This window comes from Rhinatrema bivittatum, chromosome 2 (genome assembly GCF_901001135.1).
Source record: "Rhinatrema bivittatum chromosome 2, aRhiBiv1.1, whole genome shotgun sequence".
Taxonomy (NCBI): Eukaryota; Metazoa; Chordata; class Amphibia; order Gymnophiona; family Rhinatrematidae; genus Rhinatrema; species Rhinatrema bivittatum.
The window spans coordinates 726,142,169-726,162,655 of NC_042616.1; the positions used below are offsets into that span (position 1 = coordinate 726,142,169).

Here is a 20,487-nt window from a genome sequence, read left to right on the forward strand (position 1 = left end):
CTAATATGACAGGCAGTGCAAAGAGAAAGGTGCTTAGGCTTCTTAGGTAAAGGCGACATTATGGCCAACAGTGGCATGCATCTAACTGTTTATATTTATTTATATAAATATAAGTCCACGCTGGCTGAAAATCAGCTACCGAACCAAGACACTCATCTGAGAGACCAAGGAAATCACCTCAGGAATTCTCAACTGTGGGAAGGACCATTTGCTATCACCGCAGGAGAGTGGAGCGAATTTATTTCCTTAATTCTCCTTTCTCAAAATTAAGCATCCCCAGTAGGGAAATGCACGCCTACCAGCTGCTGGAGACAGAGAATACTGGCAGGCTAATGTCACTGCAGGGGTATATGTACTGTGATGTCAGTTTGCTCCATCTACATCTGCTGGTAGAGATGCATAACCCACTTGTTCTGGATTCATCTGACTGGCCGCTAAGGAACTTCTGTTTTTCCAGAAATGAGAAATCTGGGGATCATACTGGTCCCTGGTCTCCTAGATAATTAGCTTCAATTACCTCATCCCCAATTACATAGTAGTTCCTTACAGCCTAGATATTAATAACTTATACCGTTATATTGCTTGTAAAAATTGGTTTGCATATTCTACCTATTAATCTTTACTGGATAACACATACTTTTAGTTCTTAGTTCAAAAATACTTATTAAAAATCTTTGTTAGGGACTTACCATACTTTATCTTGTCTTTAGGATTTTAATTATTCAGAGATAATGGCTTTTTTAATTCAATGCAACAATTGTGGTGTTTATGTACCAAAGCCAATTATTTGGAGAACCAAGGGTTGTCCCTTTTGCCTTCAGCTGTCTAAAATTAAGATGGAGCGGATCCATCTAAGGGAGCAATTGGCCAGGTTTCAATTAACCTCCCCTTCCTTAAAACATCCATCATCTGTCACCCATCTCCCACAGTGGTTACAGAATCCCAGGAAAAAATTGTTTACAGTGGGCTCTAGTAGAACTAGACATGTGACAAGCAGACACCCACCTTCCTCAAGTTTATAGCAACCTGTACCTCAACTCCCACTCCCACAGAGTTATCAGACATCCAGGGTTCAAAACCCCAGAATCAATTGGATAACAGTAGGTTCTGGCAGAATAAGACCTGTGAAGGACATGTGAAGTGAAAATAACAAAATCAATCAGCTCAAAAAAAAAAAACAGAAAAGTTTCCTAGGAAGAGCAACATAGCAAGGGAGAAAAATTGGAAAGCTATGACTTCAAATGCTCGCAGTTTGGGCAATAAAATCCTAGACCTGCAGGCCCTAATGGTGGAAGCAGACTTGGACATTGTTGCTATCACGGAAACATGGTTAATGGATTCTCATGACTGGGATTACTGGGCTATAACTTGTTAAGGAATGACAGAAAGGACAAAAAAAAGGGGGAGGAGTAGCACTTTATGTAAAAAATAATATCCAAGCGACTGAACTGCAAGGAAAGTGAGGTAAAGAAGAAGCATTATGGGCCGTCCTAAAAAAAAGATGACGGTACATCCATTTTTACTGGAGTATGTACAGGCCTCCAACACAAACAGAACAACCAGACAGAGATCTGAACAAAGACATTAAAAAGGTGGGAAAGAAGGGGGAAGTGTTGACTGCTGGTAACTTTAATCTGCTGGATGTGGACTGAAGAATCCCTTCTGCAGAATCTATCAGAAGTAGAGAGAAAGTGGATGCCCTGCAAGGGGCTCTGTTCAAACAAATGGTAATGGAACCCATGAGGGAGGGAGTTATATCTGACCTAGTGCTCACTAACAGAGATAATGTCTCTAATGTCCGAGTGGGAGCCCACCTCAGCACCAGTGATCATCAAACAGTATGGTTTGATATTCCAAATAGGATCCGGAGAAGTCACACAAAGACCCAAGTTTTGAACTTCAAAAAAACAAGACTTTGTAGAAATGGGGAAATATCTGGAGGTAGAACTTGAAGACTGGGAGAAAATGGGAGGTTCTTGTGGCCTGGTTTGGCTTCTGTTGGAAACAGGATGCTGGGTTTGAAGGACCCTTGGTCTGACCCAGCGTGGCAATTTCTTATGTTCTAACAGTGGGCCAAACTAAAAGGAGCAATTACAAAAGCAACAAATCTGTATGTTAGAAAAGTAAACAAAAGTAAGATAAATAAGAATCCAATCTGGTTCACAAAGGAGATGGCCGATGTAATAAAAGCAAAAGATGCAGCTTTTAAGAAATTTAAAGGATCACAAAAAGTGGAACACAGGGAGGATTATCTGGCGAAACTGAGGGAGATGAAAAAAGTAATCAAGAAAGCAAAAAGTCAGGCAGAGGAAAGGATTGCCAAGGAGATAAAGTGAGGTGACAAAACATTTTTCAGATACATCAGAGAAAGGAGAAAGGACCATAGTGGTATAGTGAAAATGAAAGGTGATAAGGATCAATGGGTGGAGAGAGAGACAAAGAAATAGCAGAAATATTAAACAAATACTTTAGTTCAGTGTTCACTAAGGAAGACCCTGGAGAAGGACCAACACTTGTTATCAAGACTGTAAAAGGGGGTGGAGTAGATGCAACTCCATTTAGGGAACATAATGTATGGAACAAGCTTTAACTGCTACAGCCCCACTCCCAATCCCTCACTTCCCACTGTCTCTTTCGCCCATCACGTTCGCAGCCTTGGCGTTATACTAGATAACTGCCACAGCCTTCAAAAATTCATTAATTCCACCCTGAAAGATGGATTCTTCAAGCTCCACACCCTAAAAAAAACTGAAACCACTGCTTCACATATCTGATTTCCGTACAGTTCTCCAGGCCACTATACTATCCAAGCTTGATTATTGCAATGCTTTGCTCCTTGGCCTCTCCAAATACACCCTACGACCTCTGCAGATACTCCAAAATTCAGCAGCACGCATCCTCACCAATGCCCATCGGGGTGAGCACATCACATCAGTACTCAAACACCTACACTGGCTGCCCATCAGCGCCCGGATCTTATACAAATCCCTCACTATTATGCACAAAACAATCTACAACCCTGACTTGCCCTGGTTCAAAGAACATCTTCGAATCTGTATCTCTAACAGACCTATCAGAGCACAACACTGTGCAATGCTACATACTCCTTCCCCTAAAACCGCAAAGCTGAAGTCTACCAAAGAACGTGCTCTATCCCTAGCTGGTCCCTCCCTCTGGAACAAGATGCCCCCCCCCACCTCCGTCTGGAGCCTTGCCCAAAAAAATTTAAACAATATTTGAAGACCTGGCTCTTAAAGACATCTACACCTAATCCTCCTCAGCCCTTCGCCTCCCCCCCCCCCCCCCCCCGAAAATTGGTAATCTATTGTTAATTTCTTGTATATATTTATAAATCTCTTGTATATATTTGTACTAGTTGCCCTTCTCACCCTGTTCCCCCCCCCCGGCCCGTCCCTTGTTAATTCTGTTGACAACCGTTCCCTGTGAAGCTTTTTGCTATGTTGAGTTATCTGTAAACCGAGATGATGTTCCCAACGTATCTCAGTATATAAAAGCTTAAAATAAATAAATAAATAATAAGACTTATTAAGAAAGATTCTAGTCTCTTTTTCCGAGCTGGCGAATTATCATCCTGTGTCAAGTTTGCCAATAGTGGCTAAATTTTTAAAGAAGATAGTATTGGATCAGTTGGAGGATTATGTGAATGAAACTCAAATTTTGGATATAAATCAATAGGGCTTCCATAAAAACCTCAAAACTGAGTATTTCTTGTTGAGTCTATTGGACAACTTATTATGTTGTTTGGATCGAGGAGGTACAGGTATTCTTATTCAGCCTGATCCAAGCATGGTGTTCGATACAGTTCATCATGAAACACTACTCAGATGGGAGGTGGCCTGGGAGGTTCAGTATTACCGTATACATGAAATCGAGAGTATTTTTTTGGGCCTCCAAATCAAGATTTATCCGTCACCCGTGGATAAATCTACGGTAAAACCTAGTGTGCTTATGAAATGGTTCAATCCTTCCCTCTCTCCCCCCATCTTTCTGTTAGCCCTCTACTAGCAGCAGCAGGGTGGCTTATGAAACAACATTTTTTCAATTAACAAGATGGAGTGTTCGATGGAGAGTTGATGGGTTTTTTTTTTCAGCCAGTGTTTCACTTTCCTTTAAATGAGATTTTTTTTTTTTTTTTTTAAGGTTTATGTATAATAATTAAATTAAAGCTTAAATTAAAGCAGCTCAAAAGTACTTTGGACAATTTCATTTCATTTTCCCCAAAGCATTTGAATTCAGAAGAGAAATTTAGAAAGATTAGAATTGTCAGAGCCTCTGTAACTTATAAATTAAAGGGGAGAAATACAGTGAAATACCATTTTCATCGACTGGTCTGTTAGCATTTTATTATGCAAATTAGATTATGCAAATTAGTTCAAGCATAGGCTCCTATTTCTAAATTACATTGATAGGCTCAGATTTCCTCAGTGGGGCAATTTTTAACCAGAGAGTTTGCAGGTTTTCATATCCACAGACCTTAGACATGCGACAGTGCCCTTAGGGCAATGAACTTGCTTTAGCACAGGTGCAAAGTCCAAACAGAAATGTCCGCAAAGGGATTGGAGAATGAGATCTCCGTAAGCACTTTCCCTTCCCTAACCCCCACCCCTTTCTGCCAGCATCTAAAAGTATGCAAGCTGAGGGGAGGGCAGTTCCCTCTCAGGAGGATTTGCCTGGGTAACTCCTTTGATAACTGCCCTTCCTGTTCAATCCCTTCCTCTCTCCCGACCCCCTCAGACCCACCGAAGTTGCTGGTGGTCCAGCGGGGGGCCCGGGAGCGATCTCCCGCTCCGAGGACGTCGGCTGCCAGCAATCAGCCAGGGGCCTGCCAATGGCACTGGTAGACCCTGTCACATGGTAAGGGCAAAGAGCCGCCGGCACCATTTTGATTGCTGGCAGCCGACAGCCTTGGAGCAGGAGATCGCTCCCGGGCCCCCCGCTGGATAACTAGCGACTTCGGTGGGTTGGGATTTAATCGTACCAGACAGCCCGGGTGTGGGAGATCACACTTGGCCTCCCCACTGGACCACCAGAGAGTTTGGAGAGCCTTGGGAGGGGGGGGGGGGGCTGTGCACAACACATATATAGTATGCGTGTATAAGTTGAGCCAGCAAATTCATGCCAATTTTTTGGCATAATTTTCTCGACTTATACATGAGTATATACGGTAGATTAGTTTATGTCATTTCTCACTAATAGGGTTCAAAGAGTTCAGATAGGGACTACGTTCTCATCATGGCGACAGCTTAAGTGGGGAGTGCCCCAGGGGTAGTCCCTTTCGGCGTTTTTATTTAATATTTATCTATCTTCCTTGGGGGCATTACTACACTCTTTGGAAGTCAAGTATGCGATGTAAGCTGATGATATTCAGTTTTTCCTACCATGTGGTCCTAAAGGTGAATTACCAGAAAGTAGGCTTTGATTATCTTCAGTAAGGTAAGAGTGGTTGAATGATCATTATCTGTTTCTGAATATAAAGAAAACTAAGCTTTTATGGGTGGGAAAGGGTGTTGATGGTCCTCCTAAGATGGAGGTGAAGGTAACTTCTGACCCTTCTGTGCCAATTCAGAAGAGGCAAAATATGTCTGGGGGTCTTTTTTAGACTCCTAGCTATTAACTGAAGTCTCGAGTGCATCATATAACTAAAGTAGCTTTTTATAAGCTGAAGATGATTAAGCCGCTGAAAAGTTTTTTTGCCCTCTGATCTTTTTCAGACAGTGGCTCAAGCCATTGTATTGAGCCACATAGCCCTATTGTAGTACCTGGTATTTTTGGTCTACCAGAGACAATGGATGCAGCTGCAGCTGGTGCAAAATGACACTGCTCGGGATTTTACAGGGCTATCAAGAAGGGAACATGTATTGATGGTGTTGAGAGAGCTGCACTGGTCACCAGTAAAATGAAGGGCAAGATTTAGATTGTTGACCATCGTTTTCAAACTGTTAAAAATTGCACATCCTTGTGTTTTACGAGATGCAATAGACTAGTATACCCCTAAACGGACCTTGAGGTCGGAGCTGTGTATCCTCTCGGCTAAGCAATATAAGTGGGTGCAAACCAGACTGCGAGTTTTCCATTCAGTAGCAGCAAATAAATGGAATAAATTGCCAGTATTGCTCCGTGAGCAGCTAGATTGAAAAATGTTCAGAAAACTGGTGAAAAAAATGGGTTTTTAAAAAAAAAAAATGAATCTTTTAATTGTTGTCTTATTTTACTTCTGTATTATTTAAAGTATTTGAATGTGAATGTTGTGTTTTTAATATTTTATGGATGTCAATTTTGTAACCTGCACTGAACATATGGTTGGAAGTTGTGAGCTAGAAGATATTTTAAATAAATAAATAAACACCACCACCTTGGGTGTGGAGCCAGGATGCATGCAGCTATGGTTAGGATGAATAAATCAGCTACCAGACCAATGTGTCACTCGTAGCTGAATGTATAGATGTCGTTTAAGATACAAGATGCGGATGGGATGGAACCACAAAGTGCCACGTGTATGTTCTGCGCAGTTGGTACTTGAAAAGCACTTCTCTTACGTGGCAGAAAATCCTTTCCTGCAGCTGGGGAATAGATTCCTACCAGAGGGAATTCATTGCCCATACTGTGAGATGCCACAATTTGTGAAAGTTCCCCATGTCTTGTGATCTCTGGGCTGTGCAGCAGTGCAAAGTAGCGGTGCGAGTTCTCCCTAGATGGGTCCCTGAATCCAACAAGATACCAAGGACTGCTGAGGAAGAAAGCAGCTACCCAGAAGCAAATTCACCAGGAGAAGGGAGAACCCCCCCCCCCCCTCCCCTGAGAAGGAAGCAAGGCACTGAGAGAAAGCCTACTAAGGTTTCTCTTAACAAGCCTAAAGCAACACATTTACATACAGGATGGGACTCAGTTCACAACTTTTAATGGGTCAGTAGCATATATGCAACCAGACCAGAGTCCCCTCCAAATGAAGTAAGGTGTTTGACATGGCAGGCGACTCCAAGAAACTGCTAAAGCATTTCTCAGAGCGACTACCCCGCTTTTGAGAAGTACCATGGATATTCTGGTTCTAGTTAAAAACTCTCAGGCCCCCCGAATACCTTAACTCTACTCTCCTGGTACCCACCCCAAGCGGGTGGCCCAACAGAGAGTGAGTAGGAACTAAGTGATGCATGTAAGGGCCAGGGACAGCTCGGTGCACCAGTGATTTTGGCGCACCAGCACTAGACACCCCTTGTTTCCAAGTAATGTGCAGCATATGACACTGAGCGACAGTGGCACAGCAGGGCACAACATCAGCCCGGTGTCTGCATAGCCTTGCATTAGTGCCGTGTTGGTACAGATGTGTCAGATGTGGTGCCAGACATTGGTTCAGCACTGGCATTGCCACCTACACCCATGCCCTAGCATGCTGTATACCATGGCATGAACCGCCAAATGGTTTTGCTGGTGCCCGCAAAGGTGCTCTGCAAAGAAGTTAACAGTGCTAGTTGCCCATTGCACAATTCCAGCATACCGATCCCATCGACACTTGGTGCCTCACTGGTGCCCAATGGCACCTGGCAATCAATATCACTGAATGGTGCAGTGGCAACCTGGGTCGATAGTGCCCAGCACTACTCGATGGCCTACAGCACTGGCACCGCTTGGTGGCACTGACTGCTCTTGGCTTTGGTCTAATGTTGCGTGATGATGCCCCATGGTATCAGTCAATGCCCTTCAGTGGTGTCTACCATATAATGCCCATCAACAACACCCCCTGCACTGAAGGCGCATGACAGCAGTTGATGGCGCTCATGATTGTTGACGGTGCCCTATGGAACTCTGCGCTGGCTGGTGCATGGTGCCGACGCCGGATGGCACCTAGCAACAGCAGGGCTGCATGCCCAGTGTCATGACCATCGATGCTCTGGCACATGGATGTGCATGGGCAACTGATGTTGGGGCATAGCACCAGATGTGAAAATTAACTTGGGCCCATGGAGACCAGTGCAGTTCCCAGTATTGTGGTGAAGATTAGCTCTCATCCCCAAGGTAACCCTTCAGTCCTGGAATTTTTCACCATCTCGGACTCCATCGATGTCCAGCAGTCGGATGAAATTCCATGAACTCTTGCTGGATGGAAACTCAGTAAAGTCCCCAGGATATAAGCCTACCAGGTCCACACAGACTTCAGGGTCCAATGAGGCCCAGACAAATGTGGAGGAAAAAAATAAAACTCATAAGCTGCCAGGCAGTATTTATTAATGTAAACCTACCTCTGTCAGGCTTTGCTGGGCATTAGGCCTGCATACCATGCAGCTGGCACAGAGAAAGTATTAAAAAAAAAAAAGAAGAAAAATTGAAATAAACATAAAGTACCTAAAGATACATGAGGGAGAAAACAAAATCCACAGGGCCCTGCAAGAAAAAATAGCTTCTGCAGCTCCAAAAATGTTCACTGCAGAAGCTGAGAGAGAGAACGCAAAGGACCGTAACTTGCAGGCTCAGCGGAAAAAATGAGACTGAGGGACCTTGCCTGAGAAGCAGGGAAGAGGCTACAGCTGCACAGGCTTAGTAGGCTGTGCTCAAAACGTCTCGAGTCTTTGAAATCAAAGTCCAGTGCCAAGCTCTGTCAGATGACGACACCCATACGTGAGGTCTGGCATCTTGCTTGTCCTCAAATTTTTGGTTACATCATCAAAGTTATTTATATATGCATGTGGACTCAATAACCACAGAATAGTACAAATTAATCAGTTCTATAAAATTACTCACCTAACACTCTAGAACTAACGAGAAAGATGTGAGACCATCCTTTTTAAATTCATGAAGTCAAATCTGACTAACCAAATAGAACTCCCTGCGAAAGGGTCCTGCTTGAAACTCTGGGTAGTATTTCAAAATCTTTCACAACTAGAATTCTCACTATTTCTATTCTTGAAAAAAAATGTCATCTGTATTGTATAATTTTGCGATTGTGTCTGCAATTAAGAAGCCAATCAACTGTAACCCGATTTTGTAAAATGCAATATTTGACCAAGATTATATGAGTACTCAAATTATACAGACAAATGTGAATGTTATATCTTTGGTTAGTTATATAGACAACCATCACTAAACGAAAAAATATATACTTTGTCCGATTCTCTCACCTTGCCAAGGGCTAATGAATTCCAGTCCTTGTGAACCACAAAAACAGGAGTGGTTTTCAGGATAGCCACACTGGTCCAAAAGTCTGGTTATTCTTAGTATTTCTGATACATTGAAAAGCAGACCTGCTTGCACTCTTGAGGATCGATGTTTTTTTCCTTTGCAACCTTGGATGAACTCTCTCTCTACCTCCAACACCATCTCCCCAGGATTTCCTACCTTTTTACACTCTACTTTCTGCTCTCATCACTCAATATAACTACTTTCTTATTCACTCATAAGCCAATTATTCTTGCCATCTTTTCTCTCTTCGTAATTCTTTCCGTCATCCTCTTCTCATTTGCTCCCTCTCTTTTTATGAAGTTTAACCAACAGATGTAAACCATTTGCAATTCTATTGCTCTTCCCTCCTAATCTGTTCTCTCTTCTCACTTCATATCCCAGTCTCTTGCTTCTTCCTTTCTTTCATTCTCATCTCCTTATCTCCAGGATGTCTCTGATATTCTTGCAAGCTAAACCAACCACTTCGCCCTTAGATCTTGTCCCAATCTCTGCTCTTCTAGAAATTATTCCATCTGTACTTTCTTTATTCTTTCATTTCTAAACTCCGCTCTATTGCCTATTATCATTCTTGAGCCTTTCAAGACTGTAATAATTTATCCCATCTTTTTCTTTCATAGTAGCACAGCACAATAAGACAGAAAGGACCATTTGTCCCATCCAGTCTACCCAGCTGCCTCTCCCGATAGTTCTGTAACTAAGGATATCTCCCAAGCTGCCAGCTTTGCATGCTTGAACATCTACATAGCTTTAGATCAGGTCATTATCTTTGCTTGCTCCTGACCACCATGCTCTATATCAAGAACACCTCCCAGCTGTGTCAGTCATCTAATGCTTTTTCCTTTTTGCTGGACAATTTAGCCAAATCAGGTTACAGTCCATGTCACCAAACTTTCAAACTGAACTTGTGTACATAAGTCTGCTTTGAAAATTATCCCACCAAATCTACCTGTACGCGCTTACACCTGCTATTTAGTGCACGGAAAGTTTTCAAGGAAAGTTACATCCACATTTGAAAGTCCAGAGGTATGCATGCAAGTCCTAAAGTCTCCCCCAACATGAACAGGGCACGTGCACAGAGGTTTACTTGCAGATCAAGTAGGCAATTCTTAAAAAGCCCATTTCTGTGGGTAAAAACACTGTTTAAGCCACAGAAATGCTTTGCAGACATTACCCTCATAACAATCTTTCCATACCTAAACCAATAGGGAGTGAATACCACTGATCTATGGTTACTATTCATTTTATTTATTTATAATTACTTCTATTCCACCTTTACGCACAATGTGGATCAAGCAGATTATATCTCAAACATTCATAATTTCTAAAACAATAAGACATTAAAACCAAACAGAGTAAATAATAAAATATAATAAAACATTATTTATATACCTCATTAAAAATATAAAGCTTTCAGTTGCTTTCTAAAATTCTTTAAGTCCCTTTTTCCCCCTCAGACCTGCTGGCAGTACATTCCTGGGTACTGTTACTGGGTATTGTCTGAAAATAAAAGCTCCTTTGAGCAGCACTGTATTCACAGGATTAGAGCACAGATCTGTGACATCTGAAGACTCCATTCTTTTAATGCTGCAACACACTCTAGTACAACTAGCAATGCAAACTCAAGACTGCAAGGTTGTGGGGACAGAGACAAAATCCACAGCACTGCATAAAGTAAAATTAAACAATAAAAATAGTAATAATCTTCGTAAAAAAGCTGTGGCATGCTCCACCTGTCTTAGACACATATGGACACACAGGAGCACATTAAGGGCCAGATTTAAGAAGAAGAGTAGGCCTCATCCAATAAACAGAGGCATAGAATAAGCAAAGTCCTATGAGAAAACGAAACCATGGACTATTTAGTGCAGGGGTGGCCAATTCCAGTCCTTAAGAGCCAAAAACAGGTCTGATCTATATGGTATCCACAATGAATATGCATGAGATAGATTTGCTTGCACTACATGCATACTTTTTAAGGATATCCTGAAAATCAGGTCTGTTTGTGTGGCTCGTGAGAATCGGAATTGGCCACCTATGCTTTAGTGCAGGGATGGCCAACGTCAGTCCTCGAGAGCCACAAACAGGCCGGATTTTCAGGAAACCCTCAATGAATTTTCATGAAGTAGATTTGTATGCAGTGGAGGTAATTCATGGAAATCTCTCTCATGCATATTCATTGTGGATATCCTGAAAACCTGGCCTGTTTGTGGCTCTCGAAGAACTGGAGTTGGCCACCCTTGCTATAGTGGGTGATATACTGACAATTTCTTGATTTTCTCCTATCCACTAATGCTAGTGACTCTTTCCAATCTAGTGTTAGACCATTTCTTTCTTTTTAACATTTCTTATTTATAGGATTTCAATTAAGCAAGCACGAATAAATCTTGCTTTAAGAAATACAGGTTGCAACCAACAAAGTAAAAATAAATGGAAAATATATATTATTCTCATATTTGATACATCTCACCTTCATTATTCCCCTTATTAAGGGGGAAAATGCATAGGAGTTAATATAAAGAAAAAGAAAAAACGAATGGAAATCTGAACATGGAACCTGGATACACAATAATATGCTCAACCATTTACTCCTGAAACCACCCTAGGGCCAGAGCCAATAGTTCCAAACCTGTCCTCAGGGCCCATCCTCAGCCACTCAGATTTCCAGGATGTCCGTAAGGAGTATGCACGAGACACACGTGCACGCATGAATCTGCTTCTTAGAGCCGATGTATGCAAACGCCTGTCATACGCAGGACTGGAAGACTACCAGTCACCTGGGTGTCCCGGCAATCAAAATGTGTTGTACAGCACCCTAGCCGTGCCCCAGGCCCGCGAGAAGCTGCTGCTGGCAGCTCAAGCCCTGCCCTGAGCGAGGCAACTGTCAGGCCATGTGGAGGAAAGGAAAAGCAAAGAAGAGAGAGAAAAAAAGAAGCAATAACAAATACTTAAAAAAAAAAAATAATTGCTAAAAGGAAAAAAAAAAATGATTCGAGTTATACAGGGAAAAATGTTTTTTCCTGGCTGTCACCTATGTTTTCTCAAATATCTTTCCAGCCCTGCTCATAAGCATTCATCATGCACACCCTGAAGATGAGGCTGGGGATACCAGAGAACAGGTTTTTTTTGAACCACTGGCATAGACAACAGCTAAGATCCAAAAGATCCAAGAGGTTCACAACAAAAACAATGAAGGGAAATGATCCCATCCGGCTCTAATCTGTACATCGCCACCTCATGGAGATTAACTTCTTGTTCAAGGACAATGGCGTTTAATTGTTCTTAAAATGAGGGCCTAATTGCAGCAGGGGTGGGGGGAGGGGAAGAGAGGGAAACACATTAGAACTGCTCCATCTGGATGCCAAGTCAGTGTTTTGGCACCAACAGTCAGGAACGATTTATGTGTGGCCAGCAACTTTGGTCCGCTAAGCTTAGATCCATATTTATTTATTTGATTTATATTCCACTTTTCAGGCACTTCAAAGTGAATTACATTCAGGCACTGCAGGTATTTCCTGAATGCTTTCAAGTGCCAGACAGAGCTATTCCTGCTTTATATCTTTATTAGGCATCACGTCCCTTAGTCTCGGTGCTTGCAATCTTGAAGGCACTGTATTTATCCATGAGTAACGTGGGCCTGAAATTTACCGGGGAGCCCTGTGTAACTTAGTTCCATTTTTAAGTCAGAGTACTGAAAAACTAAACAATCCACCCTACATTTTGGCAAAGTGAATTATTTCACCACTATCTGAATTTGTCGAGATGATGTAAATTTACCACATCCCGCCAAGAGCATTTCTTCCCATTGTTTATGAGTTTTTTTGGGCATAGTAATCCCTTTTTCTGACGACGTTTCCTCATCTTGTCTAACAGTGAGCCACAGAAATATGACAAATTTAAAAAGTTGGCCTGATGGCCTGGAAGCAACACATGAGATCAATGTAATGGATTTGTGGATCTGGGTTACCAAACTTATTCTCTGAATTAGGGGGATAGTAGAGGAGCCAAGAGTGCTGCTTCCAGTTCTTATTTACTGTTTATACGCCCAAACTTAATTGTACTTTTGTTTTCATTACCAAACCTCGTGGGAGAGCCGGCGAGCACCCGCTCTCCCAGGCCACTCTCCTGGGTGCGCGATTCAGGAAGCCAAGGTGTGCAAATTAGGGCCCGCGGTAAAAAGGAGCTAGGGACACTAGCGCGTCCCCAGCTCCTCCTTTTTGACAGAAGCGGCGGCTGTCAGCAGGTTTGACAGCCAACGCTTAATTTTACCAGCGTCAGTTCTCGAACCCACTGACAGCCACGGGTTCGGAAAACGGACGCAGGCAAAATTGAGCGTCTGTTTTCCAACCCGCGGGCCGATTTTTTTTTTTTTTTAATCTTTGGGGCCTCAGACTTAATATCGCTATGATATTAAGTCGGATGTTGTATAGAAAAGCAGTTTTTTCTGCTTTTCTGTACACTTTCCCAGTGCCAGCCGAAATTAACTTCTGCCTTTGGGCAAGCGCTAATTTCTGAAAGTAAAATGTGTGGCTTGGCTGCACATTTTACTTTCTGTATTGCATGGGAATAACTAATAGGCCCATCAATATGCATTTGCATGTTGCGGGCGCTATTAGTTTCGGGGGGGTTGGCCACGCGTTTTCAACGCGCTATTTTTACCCCTTATACAGTAAACGTGTGGCCAACCTCCCCGAAACTAATAGCGCCCACAACATGCAAATGCATATTGACGGGCCTATTAGTTATTCCCGTGCGATACAGAAAGTAAAATGTGTAGCGAAGCCGCACATTTTGCTTTCAGAAATTAACGCCTGCCCAAAGGCAAAAGTTAATTTCGGCCGGCACAGGGAAAGTGTACAGAAAAGCAGAAAAAAACGGCCGAGCGCACCATACTAAATCGGCCCGCATGTCCCAGTCCTGGCAGGCTCCAGCATTGACAAAAGGTGGCCAAGAATGGATGCAAAAAAGACCCAGGTGCACTGCACAGTTATTTGCAAAAAAGCTGTCGGCAAAGGCCTGCACCTTCTCTGTCTCTAGCCACTTTCATGAGTAAGCATTACAATTTAACAATACTACTTGGTTCTACTTCTTTTATAGCAACAAGAAAACATGACCATCCTCTTTCTTCATACTTGTTCATTTTTGGGACATGTTTTCATGTAAACTTTTATAACTACGACTTAAAGCTTCATGCACCTACCTCCAAGTCCGGCTGATAACATTGAACACTCCGGAGTATCTGTTGTGCTGATCCTGGAGACGAGCGCGCACCACTTGATAAGGGTATGTTGCTGTTGCGGCAAATATCTTGGACAGGGCCGCCATGGTTATATACTCTATTGTGCTCTACAGACAAAAACCTGGCCGTTACCAAGAATATTTACAATTTTCTGAACAAAACATTCACACACAAAAAAAACCAAAATGTAGAGCAATAATAATACAATGAAAGTATTTTTTTTTTCTCAGCAAATGAACTGAAAAGAGACTGGCAAGAGGTTATGCCTTCCAAGCAGCGTGTATCTTTCTGGGCAAATATCAATTGTGAAGTGCAGTGATCAAGACAGATAGGGCCAGATTCATCAAGGTTTTTTCCATTAGATCGGCCCTAAAATAGGACTACAAAAATAAATGCAGACTGGATTCTTTGCAAGTTATGATTCCTTTATTAGACCTGCACAAGAAGTAAGATGGGAGAATTAGAGGGTATATCCGTGAATGAAGACAGACTTAATTAGCATCTCAGAGACAAAGTGGAAAGAGGATAAACAATGGGAGAGTGCTATACCAGGGTACAAATTATATCAGAATGACAGAGGAGCATCTTGGTGGAAGGGTGGCGCTTTATATCCGGGATGGCATAGAGTCCAACAGGATAAAGATCCTGCATGAGACTAAATACACAATCAAATCTTTATGGGAAGAAATCCCTTGTGTGTTGGGGAAAAGTATAGTGATAGGAGTATACTAGCGTCCACCTGGCCAAGATGGTGAGACGGACAGTGAAATGCTAAGAGAAATTAGGGACGCTAACCAAATTAGTAGTGCAGTTATAATGGGAGATTTCATTACCCCAATATTGACTAGGTAAGTGGAACATTAGGACATGCTAGAGAGATAAAGCTCCTGGATGGAATAAATGACAGTTTTATGGAGCAACTGGTTCAGGAAACAATGAGAGAGGGAGCAATTTTAGATCTAATTCTCAATGGAGCGCAGGATTTGGTGAAAGAGGTAACGGTGGTGGGGCCACTTGGAAATAGTGATCATAATATGATCAAATTTGAATTAATGATTGGAAGGGGGACAGCAAGTAAATCCACGGCTGGAGCACTAAACTTTCAAAAGGGAAACTTTGATAAAATGAGAAAAATAGTTATTAAAAAAAAAAAAATTGAAACGCAAGAACATGCCATACTGGGTCAGACCAAGGGTCCATCAAACCCAGCATCCTGTTTCCAACAGTGGCCAATCCAGGCCATAAGAACCTGGCAACTACCCAAAAACTAAGTCTATTCCATGTTACCATTGCTAATGCCAGTGGCTATTCTCTAAGTGAACTTAATAGCAGGTAATGGACTTCTCCTCCAAGAACTTATCCAATCCTTTTTTAAACACAGCTATACTAACTGCACTAGCCAGATCTTCTGGCAACAAATTCCAGAGTTTAATTGTGCATTGAGTGAAAAAGAACTTTCTCCGATTAGTTTTAAATGTGCCCCATGCTAACTTCATGGAGTGCCCCCTAGTCTTTCTACTATCCGAAAGAGTAAATAACCGATTCACATCTACCCGTTCTAGACCTCTCATGATTTTAAACACCTCTATCATATCCCCCCTCAGTCGTCTCTTCTCCAAGCTGAAAAGTCCTAACCTCTTTAGTCTTTCCTCATAGGGGAGCTGTTCCATTCCCTTTATCATTTTGGTCGCCCTTCTCTGTACCTTCTCCATCGCAATTATATATTTTTTGAGATGCGGCGACCAGAATTGTACACAGTATTCAAGGTGCGGTCTCACCATGGAGCGATACAGAGGCATTATGACATTTTCCGTTTTATTCACCATTCCCTTTCTAATAATGCCCAACATTCTGTTTGCTTTTTTGACTGCCGCAGCACACTGAGCCGACAATTTCAATGTGTTATCCACTATGACACCTAGATCTTTCTTGGGTAGTAGCACCTAATATGGAACCTAACATTGTGTAACTATAGCATGGATTATTTTTCCATATATGCATCACCTTGCACTTGTCCACATTATATTTCATCTGCCATTTTGATGCCCAATTTTCCAGCCTCACAAGGTCTTCCTGCAATTTATCACAATCTGCTTGTGAACTACACTGAACAATTTTGTATCATCTGCAAATTTGATTACCTCACTCGTCGTATTTCTTTCCAGATCATTTATAAATATATTGAAAAGTAAGGGTCCCAATACAGATCCCTGAGGCACCCCCCGCCCACACCCTTCCACTGAGAAAATTGTCCATTTAATCCTACTCTCTGTTTCCTGTCTTTTAAGCCAGTTTGCAATCCACGAAAGGACATCGCCATCTATCCCATGACTTTTTATTTTTCCTGGAAGCCTCTCATGAGGAACTTTGTCAAACGCCTTCTGAAAATCTAAGTATACTACATCTACAGGTTCACCTTTATCCACATGTTTATTAACTCCTTCAAAAAATTGAAGCAGATTTGTGAGGCAAGACTTGCTTTGGGTAAAGCCATGCTGACAATTTTCTATTAAACCATGTCTTTCTATATGTTCTGTGATTTTGATGTTTAGAATACTTTCCACTATTTTTCCTGGCACTGAAGTCTTCCCGGATCACCCCTGGAGCCCTTTTTAAATATTGGGGTTACATTTGCTATCCTCCAGTCTTCAGGTACAATGGATGAATTTAATGACAGGTTACAAATTTTTACTAATAGGTCTGAAATTTCATTTTTTAGTTCCTTCAGAACTCTGGGGTGCAGCTACAAAGTTAAAAAGTGTGCAACAGGCTTGGACACTTAAAAAAATATCATCCTAGAAGCACTGTCCATATATATTCCTTGCATAAAGAAAAGTGAAAGGAAGGTCAAACGATTGCCAGCATGACTAAAATGTGAGGTGAAAGAGGCTATTTTAGCCAAAAGATCCTCATTCAAAAATTGGAAGAAGGATTAAGCATAAGCATAAGGATTAAGCATAAACACTGGCAAGTTAAATGTAAGACATTGATAAGATAGGCTAAGAGAGAATTTGAAAAGAAATTGGTCATAGAGGCAAAAACTCAGAAAACCTTTTTAAATATATCCAAAGCAGAACGCCTGCGAGGGAGTCGGTTTGAACCTTTAGATGATCGAGGGGTTAGGGAAGATAAGGCCATCACAGAAAGATTAAATTATTTTTTTGCTTCAGTGTTTACTGAAGAGAATATTGGGGAGAACCTGGAAGAAGTGGTAGGCCAGATTGACAAACTGAAGAGTAATAAATCACTTGGACCAGATGGCATACACCCCAGGGTTCTGAAAGAACTAATAAAGGAAATTTCAGATCTATTTCAATTAACTTGTAACCTATCATTATATCATCCATTGTACCTGAAGATTGGAAGATGGCCAGTGTAACCCCAATATTTACAAAGGGCTCCAGGGGTGATCTGGAAAACTATAGACCGGTGAGCCTGACTTCAGTGCTGGGAAAAATCGTGGAAACTGTTAAAGAATAAAAATCACAAAACATTTAGATAGACATGGTTAATGGGACACAGCCAGCATGGATTTACCCAAGGGAAGTCTTGTCTCACAAATCTCCTACATTTTTTTGAAGGGATGAATAAACATGTGGACAAAGGTGAACCGGTACATGTGGTGTATTTGGATTTTCAGAAGGTGTCTGACAAAGTCCCGCAAGAGAGGCTTCTAAGAAAACTAAAAAGTCATGGGATAGGACGCGATGTCCTTTTATGGATTGCAAACTGGTTAAAAGACAGGAAACAGAAAGTAGGATTAAATGGTTTATTTTCACAGTGGAAAAAGGTAAACAGTGGCGTGCCTCAGGGATCTGTACTTGGAACAGTGCTTTTTAATATATTTATAAATGATCTGGAAAGGGGTACGACGAGTGAGATGACACAAAATTATGCAGCATAGTCAAATCTCAAGCGGATTGTGATAAATTGCAGGAGGATCTTCCAAATGGCAAATGAAATTTAACATGGGCAAGTGCAAAGTGATGCAAATAGGGAAAAATAACCCTTGCTGTAGTTATATAATGTTATGTTCTATCTTAGGAGTTACCACCCAGGAAAAAGATCTAGGTGTCACAGTGGACAATACATTGAAACTGTCTGCTCAGTGTGCTGTGGAGATCAAAAAAAGCAAACAGAATGTTAGGAATTACTAAGAAGGGAATGGCAAATAAAACGATGGAGATCATAATGCCTCTGTATCGCTCCATGGTGAGTCCACATCTTGAATATTGTGTGTGGAGTTCTGGATGCTGCATCTCAAAAAATATATAGTTGCACTGAAGAAAGTGCAGAGAAGGGTGACCAAAATGATAAGTGGCATGGAACAGCTGCCCTATGAGGTAAACCTAAGAAAGTTAGGGCTGTTCAGTTTGGAGAAGAGATGACTGGGGGGGGGGGGGGGGCGGGGGTGTATGATAGAGATCTACAAAATCATGAAAGAACTTGAAAAATTTAATGTAAATATCAGTTATTTACTCTCTCAGATAATAGAAGGACTAGGGGACAATCCATGAAGTTAGCAAGTAGCTCATTTAAAACAAATCGAAGAACATTCTTTTTCACTCAGCACATAGTTAAGCTCTGGAATTTATTGCCAGAGGATGTGGTTACAGCAGTTAGTGTAACTGGGTTTAAAAAAGATTTGGATAGTTTCCTAGAGGAAAAATCCATAAACTACTATAAATTAATAAACAATAGTAGCTTGAGATTTATGTAATTTTTGTGTACTTGCCAGGTACTTGTGACTTGGATTGGCCACTGTTGGAAACATGATACTGGGCTTGATGGACCCTTGGTTTGACTCAGTATGGCAATTCTTAATTATCCAAAGGTTCCATCTTCAGATGTGATCAACATCAAAAGGTTGATGGAAAAGCTAAGCCTCAAAATATTGTTTTTTTAGTTAATGCACAATTAAATTAAAATTTGTTGCCAGAGAATGCAACCAAGTCTAGTAGTACAGCCAAGAATAAAAAAAGGTTTGGAAACATTTCTGGGGGACAGACCTAGGGATCACACCAGGGAATGGATCTCCCTGGTACATCCAAGAGACCTGAATTTAAAATTGTCTGAGGCAGGATGCTTGGCTCAATGGACTGACCTGCTAAGGTACTTTTTAAGCTTTATTATGCCTTGTACACACAGCAAGGCAAGAAGCCAAGAAAGGGGGGACTTAAACACCTCAGTAATGTTGTGCTGTCCAAGTTGGTCTTCTATTTATAAATCAAGATTATTTGATTTTAGTGCTGTGCGATGACTATTAAGAGTTTGGAGATGATATCAAGCAGTATCCCAAACATATAACTTTCATTCACTGTTATTCAGGATCTCATTACAGCTTTATTGGGAACGCACTACTTCCAGATTCTAAAAAATAGGCCAGAGAAATCAAAATACAAGCACAATGCTCCCTATTTAGTGGCCTTTATCCCACTTTAAAATCTCTTTGCAATATACTTCCATATTTAGACACTGGGGCAATTTTCAATGGGATTTTCACATGTGAAAAGTGCTTGCCCGTTTTACATCATATGTGGGTTCAAATATGCGCATAGTTCCACAACCCATGTACTTTTACCCGCTTCGTAGTAGAAGCATTTCGGGGGCAGGGTTTGGTCAGGGAAGATAAGTATGCGTATAGTCTTGGTCAGAAAAAATATCTGTAGGAAAAGCAGGTGCAAATCTCTGTGGGTACTTTCCCCTGGGGCAATATTCAAAGTAAAAGAATGTGCTTACTTCCCCTTGGAAAACTGGTGTAAGCACCACTGCAGCAATGCGAGCAGTCTGAATATTATTTATTTAATTTCTTTTAATATACCGATGCTCAAGACAAGTCTTATTGTACCGGTTTACAATGAACTAGGGGAGAACCAATTAACACAGCAGGCGTAAAACGTTACAATAAAACACGGAATGAAGAACTTGGTCATTGGAAAAGAGGGATAGGTACCCCCCCCCGTTTCATGGCTTCTGGAGTTGCTTATTTTGCCAAACAGACAGTCTATAATATTAAAGAACAAGAGAGTCACAGGTTTACGAGTTTGGCACTTTAAGAG

The 20,487-nt window shown here is 41.5% G+C and overlaps 1 protein-coding gene across 1 annotated transcript in view; it reads right to left on the reverse strand.

Annotated features, from left to right (window-relative positions):
• The window catches only part of SLC25A32 (solute carrier family 25 member 32), a 98,944-nt gene that overhangs the window by 9,659 nt on the left and 68,798 nt on the right, over positions 1-20,487 (reverse strand). Inside the window, exon 6 of the mRNA XM_029591857.1 lies at positions 14,390-14,535. Within this exon, the coding sequence (XP_029447717.1) occupies positions 14,390-14,535 (146 nt within the window). The remainder of the gene's footprint in view (positions 1-14,389; positions 14,536-20,487) is intronic.